The sequence below is a fragment of the Gadus macrocephalus genome, chromosome 23 (assembly GCF_031168955.1).
Source record: "Gadus macrocephalus chromosome 23, ASM3116895v1".
Taxonomy (NCBI): domain Eukaryota; kingdom Metazoa; phylum Chordata; class Actinopteri; order Gadiformes; family Gadidae; genus Gadus; species Gadus macrocephalus.
In genome coordinates, this window is record NC_082404.1 from 6,807,995 (window position 1) to 6,827,870 (window position 19,876).

The 19,876-nt window shown below is 47.0% G+C and overlaps 1 protein-coding gene across 1 annotated transcript in view; it reads left to right on the forward strand.

Annotated features, from left to right (window-relative positions):
* Positions 1–19,681, forward strand: part of myo3a (myosin IIIA) — a 32,044-nt gene extending 12,363 nt beyond the window's left edge. Inside the window, exons 11-33 of the mRNA XM_060044698.1 lie at positions 431–529; positions 641–755; positions 1,722–1,848; positions 2,019–2,229; positions 2,704–2,851; positions 5,430–5,583; positions 6,523–6,611; positions 6,847–6,976; positions 7,279–7,361; positions 7,816–7,839; positions 8,858–8,923; positions 9,587–9,664; positions 10,065–10,270; positions 10,532–10,643; positions 10,910–11,072; positions 11,343–11,429; positions 11,641–11,764; positions 11,931–13,335; positions 13,441–13,585; positions 15,935–16,026; positions 16,601–16,641; positions 17,635–17,919; positions 18,330–19,681. Coding sequence (XP_059900681.1) covers positions 431–529; positions 641–755; positions 1,722–1,848; positions 2,019–2,229; positions 2,704–2,851; positions 5,430–5,583; positions 6,523–6,611; positions 6,847–6,976; positions 7,279–7,361; positions 7,816–7,839; positions 8,858–8,923; positions 9,587–9,664; positions 10,065–10,270; positions 10,532–10,643; positions 10,910–11,072; positions 11,343–11,429; positions 11,641–11,764; positions 11,931–13,335; positions 13,441–13,585; positions 15,935–16,026; positions 16,601–16,641; positions 17,635–17,919; positions 18,330–18,444 — 4,099 coding nt within the window. The 3' untranslated portion in view covers positions 18,445–19,681. The remainder of the gene's footprint in view (positions 1–430; positions 530–640; positions 756–1,721; positions 1,849–2,018; positions 2,230–2,703; positions 2,852–5,429; positions 5,584–6,522; positions 6,612–6,846; positions 6,977–7,278; positions 7,362–7,815; positions 7,840–8,857; positions 8,924–9,586; positions 9,665–10,064; positions 10,271–10,531; positions 10,644–10,909; positions 11,073–11,342; positions 11,430–11,640; positions 11,765–11,930; positions 13,336–13,440; positions 13,586–15,934; positions 16,027–16,600; positions 16,642–17,634; positions 17,920–18,329) is intronic.
* Positions 19,682–19,876: the final 195 nt, after the last annotated feature.

Here is a 19,876-nt window from a genome sequence, read left to right on the forward strand (position 1 = left end):
CTCTCTCTCTCTCTCCGGGGTGGAGCTAGTATTTGTCTTAAGACTCCCGTCTGGTCGATCTATCTTCTTTTATCTCTGGTCGTCTGGGGAGGAGGATGAAGGGTCAAGTGAAGGGCGGAGCTTATTTCCTGTGTGATCACAGATTGCTCACCCTTTAGCACTACGCTACTCTCCACTGAGAAATCTTGAATTTTTATTTTAAAACGTTAATAACGAAGGGCTTTCATGCATCACAACATTTGGAATTTCAGTTGCATTTTTTCCATAATTTAATAGCAACGACATTATTCTATTCCCTCTTGATAATTATTGTCGGGGAGAAATTTGAAAAATATGGATTATTTAGTTGAAGACATTAATGAATCAAATAAATGTGTAAATATGTATCTAGTATCTATTCTTAGTGCATTACTATGTGTATTTTTTTCAGAGGAGAAAGAAACTTCCACATATTTTACTACATGTACGCGGGGCTGGCGGAAAGAAGAAAGCTGGCCCACTACAAGCTCTCCGACAGCAAAACACCCAAGTAGGTTTCAGCGAACACCACCTTCCCCTGATTTCCTACTCAAAATGATCTTCCTGAGACCTTATTTGGACTTGACCTTATTTGGGCTTTCTGCTTGCCTGTGTCCTGCAGGTATCTGTTCAACGAGCATGTTAAATTAGGACCTGACATCGTCAGCAATGCCTCTTACAAGGAGCAGTTTGATGCGGTGGAGCAGTGTTTCAAAGTCATCGGATTCACCCTGGAGGTAGGGAAGGCTGTGTTTCAATACGGGCTCAAGGGCCCGAGAAACCCATAAACAAATGCACAGAAGCACACACACACACACACACACACACACACACACACACACACACACACACACACACACACACACACACACACACACACACACACACACACACACACACACACACACACACACACACACTAATGTGCAAACACACAAAAACACACACACTCAATCATGCAACAAAAAAATATCGGTAACCCGCCCCAAACAACCATATGCACATATATCTCACACACAAATACTAAAGGAATTAATTAAGTCTTATGAAATTATGTAATATATAGTTTAACATAAAAAATACCCAAAAAGATGAACATTTGCTGAACATTTCATGTTGCCCAGTGCGACAGTTGTGGGATGCTAACTAGCCCTTAGCATAGCGGATGCTAATGAGGGTTGAAGATCCGCACGCCTCTGGGATCCGCTCGTCGATAACACTTATCCAGACATCCCCCTGCGCCGAGGACAGGACCGGCTCTCCGTCTTCCTGACGGGTGGAAGTCACAAAGCGTTTCAGGAGTGCATCGCTAATGGACGACTGAATTGATGATGAGCAACGGTGTTCAAACAGTCGCTGCCCATTAATATAGTGACAAGCGGCTAGTTAAGATGGAGGTGTGCCTCCGTCCACTCGCTTGTGGTTGGCTAGCTCTCACGAGAAATAACTGTTAAACAGTTGAGGTTACTTGTTGAAGTTTGGCATGTGAAAATGAAAACATATACATTTCGGAAATAAATTGGTGGAGATTATCAGTCAACAAAGCTTGTTTAATTCGTAAACCGTCTTTGCTGATGATAAACTAACACAGATTTGCAAGGTTAGATACAAATTAGAGAATAATCGGTTTTATCTATAATCATAAATCCCTCAATAAAAGATTTGACCAATCAAATCAATAACCAAGTGTTTCCATGTGTCAGGAGCTGGGCAGTGTTTACAGCACCCTGGCCGCCATCCTCATCTCCGGCGACCTGGAGTTTGCCGCCGTGGCGTCGGAACACCAAACGGACAAGAGTGAGATCTCAAACATCCCCGTTCTGGAAAACGGTGAGCGGACGAATCAGACACACCCCTCTTTCATTATGGGATATATCTGTTCTGTGGTTGAGGGCTTCGAAACGAGGACAAATATATAACCGTCATCATACCTCAACGATCCGATGTTAAACACATGATAGTTCTATGCTACGACGAATGCTGACCTTCGACCCCCCCAGTGGCGTCGCTGCTGTGCATCCGCTGCGATGAGCTGCAGGAGGCGCTGACGTCGCACTGCGTGGTGGCGCGCGGCGAGACCATCATACGGCCCAACACGGTGGAGAAGGCCACGGAGGTGCGGGACGCCATGGGCAAGGCGCTGTACGGTCGCCTCTTCAGCTGGATCGTCAACCGCATCAACGCCCTGCTCAGCACCAACGAGCCCCTCGGGTGAGCGGCCGGACCTCACTTATGTCCAGGGGTCTTTGGGGCCTTTTAAAGGGGGCCGGGGGCCACCAGCACCAGGGGAACAATGAGGCGAAGACAGTCGATCCATTCAACATCTGTGTGCGGACACCATCCCACTTGTGATGGGATTTTGAAATGGCTTTTCATGGTTGAACATCCACACACCCGGTGGTAAAAGGGGGGCCCTTCAGAACTGTTTTCTGACCAGGTTCCAACTGGTTGTGACTGGTTGTGACTGGTTGACACGTGGTTACACTGGATTTAAGCGGTTGTGATTGAACGCATGCACAATTGCTGTATTGACTCTGTGAGATATTAGCTTGACCTTCTTGTCTATCTACCTTATCTGATTAACAACGTGAATATGTCTGATCAACAACCCCCCACCCCGTCCACCTCCACCAATCCTCCACCCCTCCACATCTCCACCCCTCCACACACACACCCCCCCACCAGCGAGGGGGACAACAGCCTCAACATCGGGATCCTTGACATCTTCGGCTTTGAGAACTTCAAGAGGAACTCCTTCGAGCAGCTGTGCATCAACATCGCCAACGAGCAGATCCAGTTCTACTTCAACCAGCACATCTTCACCTGGGAGCAGGTAGGACCTCCTGCCTCGCTGCTCACCCATGCACACTGATTCATTCATTCATCTTATTACTATGTAGGTGCTCAGCAGGTACGCTTATCCAAAGCCACGTGCAGGCATAAAAAGTCGAAGTCAAGCAGACGAAAAGCATTCAGTGCATGTAAATATCAACACAGTGACACCGCTCAACGTCCAATCACTGTATGAACGGCGACAACGTATCTGTAGGAGCCTAAATGCCGATTTGCTTTATTTAAGTTCATATTTTACGATAACAGTATTTTATGATAATAGTTAATGGCGTTAATTTCGAATATATAGAATTTTATTTTGCAATTCACTTGCAATATTTTTGGTGCATGTGCACATTTAGTTACGTTATTTTGAAGTGTGACAGGAACTTAATTGTTTTAACTACCGGTGACAGACTGTCAGGATGACAAGCGTGGAGCCACACAGTTTTTTGATCTCTCTCCCTCTCGTTCTCTTTCTATCTCTTACCTCTGATCATACATCACGTCGTGGTCCGGTGGATTACTTTTCTGGATATTGGATGAGGTATGCTTCGAAGGGAAAACGGAGCGTCAAGCTGAAGCTTCACTAATTAGACCTATTGATCCGACAGTATCCATCCGAGAGTGCGGGGGTCAGGCTACATCGTCCGTCGGTTTTATCCACGGGGTACCCTTAAGGGGGCTGCCGCGGAGTGCCATGGTCTCACGGGTCCATTTGGCCCGGCCCCTGCTCTGGAGGGCCCCTCAGGGGCCCTTTGGTTGTGGTGTTAAACGACGGGGTCCCCGCCCACGCGCTACAGCACGATACATCACTCGGCGAAGAGGGTCAATTAGGAGCTGGAGACAGTCGGCGTCGGACCGGCAGCTCCCCGCAGGACCCTTCTGGCACGCTGCCCAGGAATACAGTAACGGGGTCGGGCTCTGGGGGGGACGCGGACGGGGGGGGGGACGGGGACGGGGGGGGGGACGGGGGGGGGCGCCGCTGTCATCCATCAGACGGCGGAGAGACATCATAAGTCATGATTGGTTGGGAGCGGGAGGGGAATAATGTAAAGCATGACTGCATAGACAGCCGCTCACTCTCGGTGATGGGTTGGACTTCGGACGGACGGATGTTGTTGTTGCAGCGGGAATGGGCGCAGCCCTTTGGGACCTTCGGGAGAGAGAGTCGCGGAACTCTCCGGTGTTCGCTAAACTTCTCAAGATTTTATGAAACTTCTCAAAAGTTCTCTACAATTCTCCAGCAGTCCGTTGCAGACACTTACGCAGAATCATGGAATCATCTCGATTATGCGAGGAAAGTTGAAGTGTCTATGCAGACGATATGGATAACGTTAAACTCCTAATCACGCCTGCTTGTCCCAAGATTTCAACGTGATTATTTGATGTGGTTTGGGGGTGTTGATGTTATTATGCCTGTGGATCTGCATCAAACGGTGTGTTCGTATCTCTCCATGGGTCGTGTGTCTAGGGTTTATGTTCAGCGCTGTTAAAGTGTTTCATGGGTCAGGGAGATCCGTTTTGCTGTTGTTGGTTTCATGTTGAGTTTTCCTCTGACCCGTAACGTTGCTGACTCAGAGGAAGACCTTCAGCTTCTGTTAGCCTCATGTGGTCAGCATACCTCACGGAAAAGTATGAGGCTCTGTATGTGTGTGTGTGTGCGTGCGTGCGTGCGTGCGTGCGTGCGCGTGTGTGTGTGTGTGTGTGTATGTGTGCATGTGCGTGTGAATGTGCTTGTGTGTGTGTGTGCTTGTCTGTGTGTGTGTGTGTGTGTGTGTGTGTGTGTGTGTGTGTGTGTGTGTGTGTGTGTGTGTGTGTGTGTGTGCTCGTTTGTGTCTGCTCCTGTGTGTGTGCTTGTCTGTGTGTTTGCGTATGTGCGTGTGTGAGTGTGTGTGTGTGTGTGTGTTTGTGTGTGTGCTCGTGTGTGTGTGTGTGTGTGTTCGTGTCCTACTTTAACTTTGGCCTGTGCTGTTTTTGCCGGCGGTTCTGTCCACTGACTATAAATCATATTCTTTCCTGCTCCTTTACTTCGACATTATCAAGAAACGTGCTACAAGTAACAACAAGTATAGAATAAGAATCAGCAACAAAACAATAAACTCACTCTCTGTTGAAGAAAAGCAAGAACACCTCTTGCAGACATTCAAATATATTCAAATACAAATACTCAAATACTAAAATCGGTGCTAAATACGACATACAACGCAGGATGGAATTTAAGATCCTTTGCCTACCCTTTCCTCCATCCTCATCCTCATCGTCATCCGCTTATCCGGGGTCGGGTCGCGGGGGGAGCAGCTCAAGCAGGGGGCCCCAGACTTCCCTTTCCCGGGCCACATTGACCAACTCTGACGGGGGGATCCCGAGGCGTTCCCAGGCCAGTGTTGAGATATAATCTCTCCACCTAGTCCTGGGTCTTCCCCGAGGTCTCCTCCCCACTGGACGTGCCTGAAACACCTCCCAAGGAAGGCGCCCAGTGGGCATCCTTACCAGATGCCCGAACCACCTCAGCTGACTCCTTTCCTCCATGCCTTCACCCAATACCCCCCCCCCCCCCCCCCAAACTCTAACCCCAGGACGAGTACCTGAACGAGGAGGTGGACGTGCGGATGATCGAGTACGAAGACAACCGGCCCCTGCTGGACATGTTCCTCCAGAAGCCCATGGGCCTGCTGTCCCTGCTGGACGAGGAGAGCCGCTTCCCCCAGGCCACCGACCAGACCCTCGTAGGTAAGACCCCCACCAGGCCCCCACCAGGCCACCGACCAGACCCTCGTAGGTAAGACCCCCACCAGGCCCCCACCAGGCCACCGACCAGACCCCCGTAGGTAAGACCCCCCCCGGGCCACTGACCAGACCCTCGTAGGTAAGACCCCCACCAGGCCCCCACCAGGCCACCGACCAGACCCTCGTAGGTAAGACCCCCACCAGGCCCCCACCAGGCCACCGACCAGACCCTCGTAGGTAAGACCCCCACCAGGCCCCCACCAGGCCACCGACCAGACCCTCGTAGGTAAGACCCCCACCAGACCCCCACCAGGCCACCGACCAGACCCTCGTAGGTAAGACCCCCACCAGGCCCCCACCAGGCAACCGACCAGACCCCCGTAGGTAAGACCCCCCCCGGGCCACCGACCAGACCCTCGTAGGTAAGACCCCCACCAGGCCCCCACCAGGCCACCGACCAGACCCTCGTAGGTAAGACCCCCCCCAGACCCCCACCAGGCCACCGACCAGACCCTCGTAGGTAAGACCCCCACCAGGCCCCCACCAGGCCACCGACCAGACCCTCGTAGGTAAGACCCCCACCAGACCCCCCCCAGGCCACCGACCAGACCCTCGTAGGTAAGACCCCCACCAGACCCCCCCCAGGCCACCGACCAGACCCCCGTAGGTAAGACCCCCCCCGGGCCACCGACCAGACCCCCCCCAGGCCACCGACCAGACCCTCGTAGGTAAGACCCCCCCCAGGCCACCGACCCCCCACTAGGCCACATAGCCTACTGAGTAATGCCACTGAGACCAGAACCTCGTAGGTAAGCCCCCCAACCAGAGACCAGAAGCTTGCAGTATTATCCCCGACCAGAGACCAGACCCTCGTGGCTAGGACCCCTAGCCAGGCCACCAGTTAGCCCTGTGTGTGTAACTCTCTGATTCCTTGCTTTGTAGAGAAATTTGAAGTTAATCTGAAATCCAAACACTTCTGGAGACCCATGAGGGTGGACCTCGGCTTCGGGATCAACCACTATGCCGGAAAGGTGATTGATCTGTCCGGCTACCTGTATGTCTGTCTACTTGTCTCTATCTCTGTCTCTGTCTGCCTGTCTGTCTGTCTGTCTGTCTCTCTCTCTCTCTCTCGGGCACTCTCGCTGTATCTTGCTCTCTCGCTCTGTCTTGCTCTCGCTCTTTTATTCAAAACGGTGCATGCGCAGGATGTCGAAGGGTATTGGGTGAACATGGTTGTATTGTTTTTGTTGACCTTTGCCCTCCCAGGTGATCTACAACGCCAGCGGGTTCCTGGCTAAGAACCGCGACATGCTGCCAGCGGACATCGTTCTGCTCCTTCGGTCTTCAGAGAACCTTCTCATTAGCAAACTGGTCACCCACCCCCTCACCAAAACAGGTTCCATCACGCGCTCACTCACTACATTTATAGAAACACAATCTTGTACCAACATTATTCCAACTTTGAATTACTTTAATATGTGCCCATGTTAAATGTATTTTCTCTTTATCATTTCTACGACTGTACTCCTGGACTGCTGTGACTCCCGAAACTGGGATTAGTAGAGTACTATATTTGCATAAGTCTAAATCTTCAACTTCACCCACGGTGACTCACGAGCACAATGTTTGTGCTCGTTTACATGAATTTGTGTATGCTGATTTTCATCCATCTTGTGTGTGGTTGCGTTTGTTTCCTAGGCAACCTGGCCCACACCAAGGGGAAAGGTGCTCTCCTGATGCAAGCGCCCCGTACCCCGAACCGCACCATGAACTTCACCAAGGTGGGCCCACTGCTCTGAGCCTCTGATATGATTCGCGGTTTCCTCCAATGCATCTTGCTCAAGCACACCTACAATTAGGCTGTGGGCATTGATCCCAGAGCTGTGTGGCTGTGTGTCTACCCTAGTTCATACGGATAACTACCCTTTGGCTCCTTGAAAACACACCGCTCGTCTTTTCTTCCCTTATCGCTAGCTTATTTGTTTGCTAGTACGATTTTCTATAGAGTTTGTATGTTGTAAGATTGCGTTGTGTTTTTTACTTACTTATTTGCTGTTACCTACATATTCAATGCAAGTTTAACCTACCCACAACTTTAACAAAAAATGCCAAGGTAAACACAGAACATGTGGTACGGGAATATAGTCTAGTCTGTTCTAGTCCAGAGTCGAGTAGAGGCTTGAAATTCTTCTTTTATTCTTTCCCTCCTTTTCTGAACCTCTGTTTTCCATGAAGATGGGGCTTGTGTTTTACAATGAGGTAACGGTAACAACAGTCTTGCCTTGTGTCCCTTGCAGTTCCAATTAACATATTCTCCCTTATAATTTGTACTTAGGGAGAAAATCCAGATCGTTAGTGTGATCGGCAGTGTGGATAGGAACAACCTGTTAGCATGTGGTTAAGTGTCTTAGCAACCTGCTTAGTTACACTCTAGCTCGCAGTAGCCTTTCAGGCATCAAATACTGTACATCCTGATATGCAAATGGTCCAGCAAGCAGAGTGGTGGTGGAGTTACTTTCATGTGTTAATCAACACGTTAATTGAACCTTCGCACTGTCACTCTTAATGGATTCATTCGGTCGTAGAAATGTTCTTATGCTAATGCCACCCGCTTTTCTTTAGCTTCAGGTAGCTAATTTAATCAAATGCTAAGGAAAGGTTTTTACATCCTCAATATTGACACCCAAGGTTGAGAAATCAGCTGTGTTTGTTGGCTTCAAAGAGAGCCATATCAAGAGCCTGTAGCACCGTAATTATGATCGCAATCCAACAATGCACTCCCGGCTGAATCAGGGACTCAATTTGTTCATCTAAAAGCAAAAGAAAGTAGTGAAATAGAAATCAGCGTTTATATTTGAAGTTTGTGAATATATTAACATAATTCTGTATATTTAGGAGCACCCTTGCAAAAAAGCCCCTTGAACGATTCAAAGTTCCTATAAACATCTAGAAAAATGTGTTTTGGCTCCATGTAGAGTTGTGCATATTAGAATACATAGTATATAAGAGTATTTAACCCTCAACCTTCAACCCTTTTAAGTAATGCTGCATCATTTTGACTTGTAATCTAGCATTGTTTAGTTAGTCATTATTACTAGTGTTATTACTATTTGGTGAGTATTAAAATTTACATCAAGTAGAATACGGTACAATAGAGTAGAGCAGTGCATAAAGTAGAGTAGCGTAGAGTAGAATATAATAGAATTGAATCGATTAGAATATCAATTTGACTGTTGAATCTCTTGTCGTTTATGCATTTTATGCGTTTCTTTTGCAGCCTTCTTGGAAATTAACCCTCACGTCTGAAAACAAGCGCTTGCTCTCTCAGTCCCCCGACGCCTCGGTACATACACAGACAAGAAATCATATTAATAGATCAGACGCTTTGATCAAACGCTGGTATAAGTATCTAAATGGAAATAAGGCCTAAGACATCAAGGTGATTTGTCACTTTCAAACGATCATCAAAGAAACTGGTTGGTCGAGACACGAGATGATTTACGGTTGAGTTCATTGACAAAACATGTAGCTAGTTTTATTTGAAGAAATACTTGTTGTTCAAAAGTAATGGCAAAGGCCGTCCACCAAACCATAACCGATAACCCCTCATTCATAAATAACAAACTGTGCTGCATGTAACATCGAAAAATGACATTGCTACGAAGCAATAATTAGCTGTAATTTACTATTTGTCAGATGCTTTTATCCAGAGCGACATACAGGGAATTCAGATTCATGTCACGAGCAGGGAAGGCCTATCTTGCTTAAAGAGACCTGTGAACATATCAAGAATCAAACCCTCTACCTTTAAGGCTGATACAGTCGAGCACCATAGCTCATGAATTAAGTTCCCCTATAATTGTTCCTTTCAAAAGAGTCTTAATCATACATATAAAGGCCCGCGTGTATAATCATGCAACCGTTTTTTCTGTTATAATTGTTGGGGTAATTTAGTTATTATTAATATAGTATTTAGAACTTATTAATGGGTTTTTCTTGTCATCAGGGAGACTCAGGAGAAGCCACCCACCACCCGAGGGAGACCACCAACATGAGGACCCAGACCGTATCCTCCTATTTCAGAGTGAGACATTATTTAGTTAAAGAATGAAATCCACCTCACTGAAATCCAACAGGGGAAACAGTGCCCCCTCTGGTCAAATACAGCCTGCTGTTGTCACCAGCATAACTTTCAGCCTTTCAGGAACCAAGTGGGGTGCTGTGTCTTTGGGTTCTTGTGTGTTGTTTGTGTGTTGTGTGAGTGTTATGTCACTCTCTACAGCTTGTGCCACTTAGGTTTCTGTTTCAAACCATGGCAGACTGGAATAATCCCGTAAATGGCTATGTTATGGATGTGAAAAGAAAATGGCTAGAAATCCATTATGGTACATAGCATGGAACTAGCTTAAAAAGATATGAGATTTTGGCAAATCTTGATGACACAGCCTCAAGTTGTCAAAACCCCAAAATACATTATTTTCTAGTACTCTCTGATGGACCTGCTCTCCAAGATGGTGTCCGGCCAGCCCCACTTTGTGCGCTGTATCAAGCCCAACAACGACCGCCAGGCCCACAGGTTTGACCAAGAGAAGGTCGTGGTCCAACTGCGCTACACCGGGGTTCTGGAAACCGCCAAGATCCGTAGACAGGGCTACTCCCACCGAATCCTCTTTGCCAATTTCGTCACGAGGTTAGCTAGCCGGCTACTTTTAAATGTAGGTTAGCTAACTGGCTGCTTAAAAGCATATAGCTACCCTACACAACTTTATATATAAATGTATGTTTTTATACAAATATTACACAAATTACATTGTAAATATTAAATATATATACAACGTATATATCTGTATGTATGCATAGCCTATACAGAAAATATGATGATAAATATGATCAAATATGATATCCATTTGATATACAATGCCGATCCTTTCCTTCTTCTTGATTCGTACAGGTACAGCATCCTGGCGTTCCGTGCCAACGAAGAGCCAGCCGCCGCTCCAGAGAGCTGCACTGCCATCCTGGAGAAGGCCAAGCTGGAGAACTGGGCCATGGGGAAGACTAAGGTAAGGACCCCCCGCTCCAACATGTAGTGTCAGGACACAAGCTCATTAGTCCTGTTACTGAGGCTAATGTTCTGAATTGGCATCATTAATCACTATAGATGACATTGATTTTTTTAAATCATGTAAGTGTATTGATTAGTTTAATCAACAAAAAAAAACGTGATTACATTTTTAGGTATTTATTTTGTAAATCATGTAGATGTAGAATTAGATGTAGATGTCGATGTAGAATTATGTTCATATTTTTTGGGATCCTGTTTCTCTAGGTGTTCCTCAAATATTTCCACGTTGAACACCTAAACCTGGTGGTCCAGCGGGCCTCGAACCGGATCGTTCTGGTCCAGGCTTGCGTCCGGGGCTGGCTGGGGGCCAAGAGGTACCAGAGAATCCTGGCCAAGCGGGAGCAGAGCGCCCTGGTCCTGCAGTCTGGTCAGTACCGTGGATCAACTTACAGAAGCTTACATTAAGCTTGTATTGTGTCCATTTTAATACAATTATATTGAACTGTCTTTTACCAAACGTGGCCCGACCCCTCACATTAATATGAATAAATTGAATGTGCAATATTTATAGCATTAGTATTTATTTGTACTATTTACCTTAACTACATTCACCCTTCTTTTTATTTATTAACAATACAAATGTTGCATTACATTATGTATATATTATTTTTACTATAAACTTTTACTATAAACTCAGCTTACCGAGGATATCAAGGTCGCAAGAAGGCTGTGGGCGCCAAAACCCAAGCCCAGCTGGAGGCCTTCATTACCAAGTTTCAGGCGGGTATGGACAACAACATTCCCTCCCTGTACAACACAGGTTGCACTGCCATACATCAACATAAGCATTGGCAGTGCTGGGCTAGCCCTAGCAAGCCTTAGCCCTAGCATCCTAGCAATGCTCGTCAGGACTTTTAAATGCTGCGCCCCCATAAGCGGCCACATCTGTATACGTATGTGTTGTTCACGGTTTTGTTGGTCATATTTCTCGTCAGTTTGCAGAGGCTACCTGGCAAAGAAGAAGTACAAGGCGCTCATTGACGAGAAGAACCTAGCAGCCACCAAGATCCAGGCCCGGTACCGAGGGCATCGGGACAGGAAGAGCTTACAACGGAAGAAGTGAGAGGGATATGATAGAAAGAAATGCATGAACTGTTCTTTTTTGTTTATTACTATAGCGTTGTACACAATCGATATTCAATAAGCCATTTTTTTATATTCTGTACCAAAACATTGACTGGGAACAAATTGACCATCTGAAACCCTGTGGTTTGGTTCTCTCTAGGGAGGCCAAGGCAAAGGAGCAGGAAGAAGCATCTCTCAAAGAAAAGGAGGAGGAGGAGCAGCAGAAGGAGGAGACGGCCGCGGAACAGAACGAGGACGCTGCGGGCGAAGCCGAGACGAAGGAGGGGTCGGACGGCAGTGCCCCCGCTGTGCCCGGCGGCTCGCTGACTGAAGAGGAGGAACAGGCCAAAGCCGCCGTGGTCCTCCAGAGTAACTACCGCGGGTACAAAGAGAGGAAGAAGTTCAAGGAGCGCAATAAGACCGGAGACGGGACCGCCGGCGAGGGTCAGGGGGAGGGATCAGCCCCCCTGGAGGTGCTGGCAGAGGGGAACGATGGTGGCAAAAAGGAGGGGGAAGTAGAGGGCACCGAGGGAGAGACGGATGGTGCAAAGGGAGCGGAGGAGGAGGAGGACGAGAACACTGTGGAGGCGGAGGACAATGAGGACAGTGACCACACCCAGGTGGCGGAGGAGGAGGAGGACGACGAGGTGAGCACCGTCGTGGGCGAGGAGGAGATGGAGAAAGAGCAGTCGGCCGTGGATGAGGAGGTGCCGAAGGAAGACGGGAGCGCCGAAGAGGGAGGTGACGTCAGTGTTGAGGAGGAGACCAAGGCGGCCACTGTCATTCAGAGTAACTTCAGGGGCCACCGGGAGAGGAAGAGGCTGGAGGAGGAGGGAACAATCCCGGCCCGGAAGAAAAAAGAGGAGAAGGCCCCGTCCGAAACGGGGGACGCCCCCAGCGAAGACACAACCAAAGAAGAAGCCTCAACTGCAGCCAAAGAAGAAGAGGCGTCCACTCCAGTAGACGTCTCAGAGGTTGATGTGCAGTTGGAGGACCCGGACGAGGCCAGGGCAGCCGTGGTCATCCAGAGCAACTTCCGGGGCCACAAAGAACGCAAGAGGCTGCAGGAAGAAGGGAAACTACCCAAGAAGAACCAGACCTCAAACGGCGTTCCCCCAGCACCGGCAGAAGGGGAGACCACCGCACAGGAAGAGGAACTGCCTCCGCCTCCAGACTTTGCCGCAGAGTTCCAGGGGGGTGAAGACGAAGTGAAGGCCGCCACGGTCATCCAAAGCAACTTCAGAGGCCATCGGGAACGTAAGAAGATGAAGGCAGAGAAAGAGACCAAGGGGCAAGAGGGCCAAGAGGCAGCTCTTTCACAAGACCCTGAAGGAGAAGGAGTAACGAACGGCGATAATGGGGCCCAGCAGGACGCGATTGACGTTACCGACGTGGAGCTCGAGTGCAAGAAGGAGGAAGACGCAGAGAAGGAGAGGCTGGAGGAGGAGCAGGCAGCCCTGACGATCCAGAGGACCTATAGGGGGTACCAGGACCGGAAGGCCCAGAAGGCCACTAAGGAGTCTGTGCAGGAAGACGCCAAGGCTTTTGAGGCCTTCTCAAAAAGTGTAAGATGCCCTCTCCATACTTTGTGTTTGACAAGGAAGCAACAAATCAATGCACTTGTGTAATGGCCTTCCAACCCACTCTTCTCCCATTCCACTTCCACACAGGTTAGAAAGGCTTCTCAGGACTTTGCCAGTATACAGGAGAAACTGAACGAGATCATCCTGAACCACCAGTCCACCGCTCAGGACAACGCGCTGTTCGTCAAACCCGGCTCCGCCAACGGCCTAATCCACAAGAGCTACTCATCAGGTAAAACAAGGCACATGACAAACGCTTGAAATCAACAAACTCAACTGGAAAGATTCAATTGTAAGTAGAGTTTGACGGTAGCTCGATTAATGCTTATCATGTCTTCTCTTCTCCTTTTTTCTTTTTAATCTGAAAACCAACTACTAACTAACAAATGATTCCAGAGAGTCAGTATCACTCACCTTGTTCAATCCGTCTCCTCCAACTCTGTGATTTATTCTCTCACATCATTTCATCCCAGTACCTGAGCAAGGTGGTCTAGTGGCTAGGGATGTTTTACTACAAGCTGTAAGGTACTGGGTTTAGACGCCAATGTCGACATCGTAACTTCTAGGCTTCCAAACCCCTACCTGAATGACGTGTATCTGAATTCATTGGGAGGCCTCTTCGATAAAGGCCTTTGCTAAATAAATACTTAATACAGTAAGTCAATATGATTGTCGCTTTTCATGTTGATGTTCAGAGAAGCTATTGTGCTCTCTCTTCACGACCAACATTTGAAATGTCTTTGTTTGCCTAATTTTGAACATGAAAATGGAAAGGCCTTTGTTTTGTCTCCTCACTATATTGAGAGTGTTACCAGGGTGTTTGGGTGGATCAAGAATTCAGAGATTCTTGATTTTCCCAAGAGATGTCAAGCAAAACAGTAAATCTCCCCTTGACCGGTCTGTGATCAAAATAAAAGCCCCCTCTATCTATTGTGCATTTGATCTCACAGACGATATGTGTAATTGCTATTGTGGGGGTTGAGGGGGGGGTGTGAATGTGTGTGTGTGTGTGTGTGTGTGTGTGTGTGTGTGTGTGTGTGTGTGTGTGTGTGTGTGTGTGTGTGTGTGTGTGTGTGTGTGTGTGTGTGTGTGTGTGTGTGTGTGAGTGTGTGTACGTGTGACAGGCGCGATAAAACCGTCAGTTTTTTTTTATAATTCATACCTTGTTTATCAAAGATTACACATTTGATGTGCTAAAATACCCTTTAGGTTTCTGTCAAATGGTAATTTGGTAAAATGGTTATTATTATATGTAATGCTTTTCTCTGATTTAAATATTTCTAATTAGATTAATTTTGATTGAAAAACAAAATTTACACCTGAAAATCAAACCGTTAATAATTCAGGAATTAAGCTGTTTAAAGTTTTTAATTAAAGTAAAATTACATTTCACTCAAACTCACGTCAAGTATGTTAAGGTACTACTAATACAAAAAAATAAAAATAAAATACATTCACAATAACCTTACAGCTTTAACCTGGCCTGATTGGCATTATTTTTCTACACCTTGATTCTACAAGATGGCTGCCAGGTGAATCCAGCCCATGGATGAATTATGCACCACTAATTGCTTTAGATATGGGGTAAACCAACTACAGACGCAAACTTTTGAAGCGTGAGGGTGAAGAAAGGTGGGCAGCCATATTGGTCATCATTGGTAAAGGTTGTGGAAATGTTAATCGCGTCACATGCATCGTGGGAGGGAAATAATATGTGCTTGATTAGTTTATGAGCTTTGGCCACTTCAACACGATGATGGGGAATGACCTTCTACAATGACACGCTCAATAACGTTACGTTGGCCTGATCAATTATGTATTTCATTGATAATTGATTGAAGGATTTAGTCGGTTGCTTGATTTATAATGATTTAAACATAACTTAATGGTTGTTGTAATATATTAAGGATGAATATATATCAAATCATGATTTCAATATGACACACACACACACACACACACACACACACACACACACACACACACACACACACACACACACACACACACACACACACACACACACACACACACACACACACATCAGACATGTACTAATATGCACCCACACATACCCTTAGGCAAACATTGTTATTTCATCACTAATGACAGCCATGATGGATTGCATTAGATCCAATATGTTGCAGTTTCCACTCCCTAGCTCTACCAAACGCTGGCTGGCTGCAGGGCTTCATTACTGCTCTGGATGTGGAGCATTGTGGGTCACTGGTTGCAACACATCGGATCAAGGCAATCTATTTTAAATATTGTACCTTTGAAAAAGTCTAACCGGCTAAAGCCTTAGGGTTAAGCTGGTGTTCATGTAGGGGGCAGGTCAATATGGACAATAGGGTTCAAAAGGACAAGCTAGTGTCGATAATTTAACCCGGAATGCAACCAATCCTGTAACGCGATATAGCACAATTTTTCCGCCATTTGTTTATTCCAAAGTTCTGACCGTACATTTTCCGTCATTACCCATGCAGACAGTTAAATAAAATCTTCGGTCTGACACACAGTTCAACTCAATCTATTCAGCGACATCAGATGACAGGTGTTGTTTCTTTCTGTTGGTTCCCAGTCCTGCCGAAAGGATCAAGGACCCCCCGTCGAACCCAGCCTCCGAAGACCCTGAACACCCCCGAGGAGTCGACCTACTACAACCAGATCCACGTGAGTCCTCAAGACCCAGATATCAACCCACCGGCGAGAGGGATGTTAAGAACTGCCGTCGGTTGCCTTTTGGCTAAACTTACAATCCATCAGCGATGGCCTTCGTCCTTTTCAATTAGTCAATTAATTATCAATTATCAATTAGGGCATTTAGCAGACGCTTTTATCCAAAGTGACTTACATCGGTTAATACACACATTGACACACCGACGGCAGAGTCCACCATGCAAGGCGACAGCCAGCTCGTCAGGAGCAGTTAGGGTTAAGTGTCTTGCTCAGGGACACATCAACACATCACTAGCTAGGAGGAGCTGGGGATCGAACTAGCAACCATTCAGTTACAAGACAACTGACCTTTTAAACAGTGTCATCATCAAACTGTCCTTTGACCAAAAGAGCAGATCACATACAGATACTGAACTAATTCTCTTACACCAATGAAATAAGGATACTAGCCTTAAGTGTAAGAAATCACTTCATAAAGCTTCTACATGCAAAACGATAAGAATATTGAATAACTAATGTGGTCAACTGTAGGACTAACTGTGTGTGTTGTAACGTGTGTTTTCCACAGCGGTCCGTGCAGGATAGCAAGTCTCTTCCCACAAAGGACGGGTAAGCACCCAAACTGATGTTTCTCTTACACCACGTTTTATGACCGCCTTGTTTGGGGTGGGGGGGGGGTGGTTGCAAGTGGAAGGGTAGGGGGTGGAGGTCCTGCTTGGTGGTCGATAGAGGTTATGTTGGCCTGGCTGGGGCCGGAGTAACGATCTGGTTCTGGTGCCAGTGGAGAAACACTGTGTTGTTCTGAAAGAAGGACCTGGGTCAATGTGACTCCTCTCCCCTCGCTGTCCACCAGCGACACGGGGCGCTCACTATGACCAGGGGGTAGTAACAGTATGAGCACAGGTAATAATAGTAGTACTTACTTAACTCTGTGCTCTGTAGCGTTCATGTATGTGTATCCTGGGTCCGTCTGTCCGGTCTGGTCTGAGTCTCTATGCCTGTCTTTCATAGTGTAAATGTCTGTCTGTCTGTCCGTCTGCCTGAATCTGTCTGTGTGTCTCCCCGTCTATGTCTGTCAGTCTGTCTGTCTGCTAGTTGGGCTGTTAGTATGTACGTCTGTATCCCTGGTGCCACACCAGCTTCCAGCCATTGATTTGTAACGATGGAGTTTGTCAAGCAGGCTGGAACTCCAAAATAAAAGACCTCCCAGTGGGGCATTGATTTTGTTGCTCTCATTAAATCGCATGACATGTTGATTCATGCGCTCCAATTTGGCCTGTCTGACAACCAACTTATAATAATAATAACACATTTTATTTTCTCGAGACTCAAAACTTAGCTTTAACAGTTAGGGATAAGGATCCATTAACTAAATAAGAAGCAAGAGAAAATACAAAAAGAGGATAATCAAGGAATTGAGCACCAACAAGCAGGAAGTCCAGTTGTTTCATTTCCTGACCAGCGTGTGTGTGTGTGTGTGTGTGTGTGTGTGTGTGTGTGTGTGTGTGTGTGTGTGTGTGTGTGTGTGTGTGTGTGTGCGTGTGTGTGTGTGTGTGCGTGTGTGTGTGTGCGTGCGTCTCTCTCTCTACTCGGCTCCTCTAGGCCAGAGACGCTGCTGAATGAGGATGAGCCGTACCACCAGGGCCTGACCACCAGCCTGTCCTCCCCCTGCCTCCTCAGCAGCCAGGCCCAGGAGGAGGGCAGCAGCAGCAGCGCCGACGGGCTGGAGCGGAGACGCTCCATGGAGAGGAAACAGTCCATCAAGCGGAAGGCGGCGCTGGAGAGGAGCGTCTCCATGGAGCAGGGAGCCGAACTGGACCAGAGGCGGGCCCGGGAACGGGCCGACTCAGAACCAGAACCTCCCACGGAGAACGGAAGGGAGAAGAGGTATGTCGTCCGCAAACGTCTGAATCCCAGCCTTGCTCAAGGGGTGGTGGCTGTCGGCCAGAACCGCTAGGGTTACATTCTGATTTCAGAACCTAGCAGTTTATAAAGCAGACCTTCCCATGCCGGCTAGCAAACAAAGACGTATTTTGTCTGCAAACGTGTGAATCTCAGCCGTACTTTGTGTAGTGAAAAAAGTAGTCACGTGTACGCAATTTGGTAATTAGTCATAACTAGTTTCTTATCGTGGCAAAATCTTCGAACTAGTACCTTAAACATTTCGATTTTCATCGGACTTTGGCTATCACGCCCTCCCCGAGGTTTCCAAAGAGTGAATCTGCATCTTTTCGACGGCCCATCTAAATCTGGTATCTGATCAGTCCCCGTCACCGTCCTGTGTTTCCTTTCGCCAGGGGCTCCGTGAGCAGGATGCCCTCCATGGAGAGCAGCGCCGGGGGCAACCCCTTTGACTTCAGACACCTGCTGAGGAAGACCTCGCAGAGGCAGCGGCTCATCAAGCACCACTGAGCCCCGGGGGGGGCGTCCGTGTGCCCGCGTCGCGCGCACATCGAGACTTTAGCTTTATGAATACCATGGCAGGGCTGTAGGCGGTGATCCATATGCTAGGTATGGATGGCACGAGCCTAAAATATCAGTTTATGTCACTGACTCCATGTATGTATCCTGGATACTGCGGTGGAAAATCTTCAATACTGTATTGACGACAGAATAAATTTAAAGAGTTTATTGTAAAGAAGTTACAAATAGAAAGTAGTCTCTGCAGAGAGGCCACTGAACGAAACAAGCACACAAAGGTGGAGGCGCTGCGGTGAGCCCCGAACAGTGGGCCCGCTCCGGTGTTGACGCAGGGAGGCGTCCTTGAGGCGCAGCTGCAGACAGGGATGCCACTACTCCTTTCGGCATCTCAGGATGCAGCCCGTGGTATAGCTGCGAGTCAGCCAAGGGCAATAAGTGCGGCACATACAGTGAAATGGTTACTATAGATAATAACTGAGAGGTCACAGTGTCTTAGTGTCTTGAGACCGCCATGTCTTATGGATGACAATACCTAGGTTGGAGAGGTGAAATTTCTGGTTGTAAAAATTGGGTATTTTTTCAGAATACCTGGGTTTTGGAAATTGATCTTTTTGTGTATCTGAATGAAGCTGGAAACCAAAACAATATAACAATGTTAATCTGAATGTTGCCCTCACCCCGCTCGGACTTCCTGTTTGTAATTTTTCACACATATTTTCAGGTTGTTTATCATCTGGCACAACAGTGACATAGATTTAGCTTTTTGGGTGCTTTAGATGTACAGCAGAGTTAACTTGTAGAGCACGACAGTACATAGTATGTTTTTCAAGGCTTGAAAAGGATTTGGGGCGATTTGATTGTAAATAACAACTGTTATTCCTTTGTAATTATTCTTTGCTGTTATTTCTTTGTAATATAAGGTGATATAGACAAACATAAATGAATATCAGGTACCGCATAGCGAGTTCAAAGATCTGGGACATTTCACTTTGACAGCTTTGTTTTTACATTTAACTTATATATAGACGATTATTATTACTTAGATTATCATTTGTAATAACTGTATAGAACATGTGTAAGTACAACAAGGACAAGTAGATTGTCGTTTGTCATTGGCAATAATCCATTTTCTTGCTGCTTTCGGATTGTTCATGTGTAAATGTGTCTTGTAGAAATGTACAGGGTTTGGGTTGCTGCAATTTCAATACATGTTTTTGGTCATTTGAAATACTTGTACTTTGATTTATTCAATGTAGTATTGCTACTCAAGACACTCTAATTCATAGGCCTACAAGTTGTTCAGAAAGATATAGAGTATAGGATCACCTTAAAACATGCGTCTGTCACGTGCTGATGAACCCATTATCCTCGCTTCTGCAGATGCTCGACGTGAATTTTTCTTCGCGCGTGTTAATCACTGTGA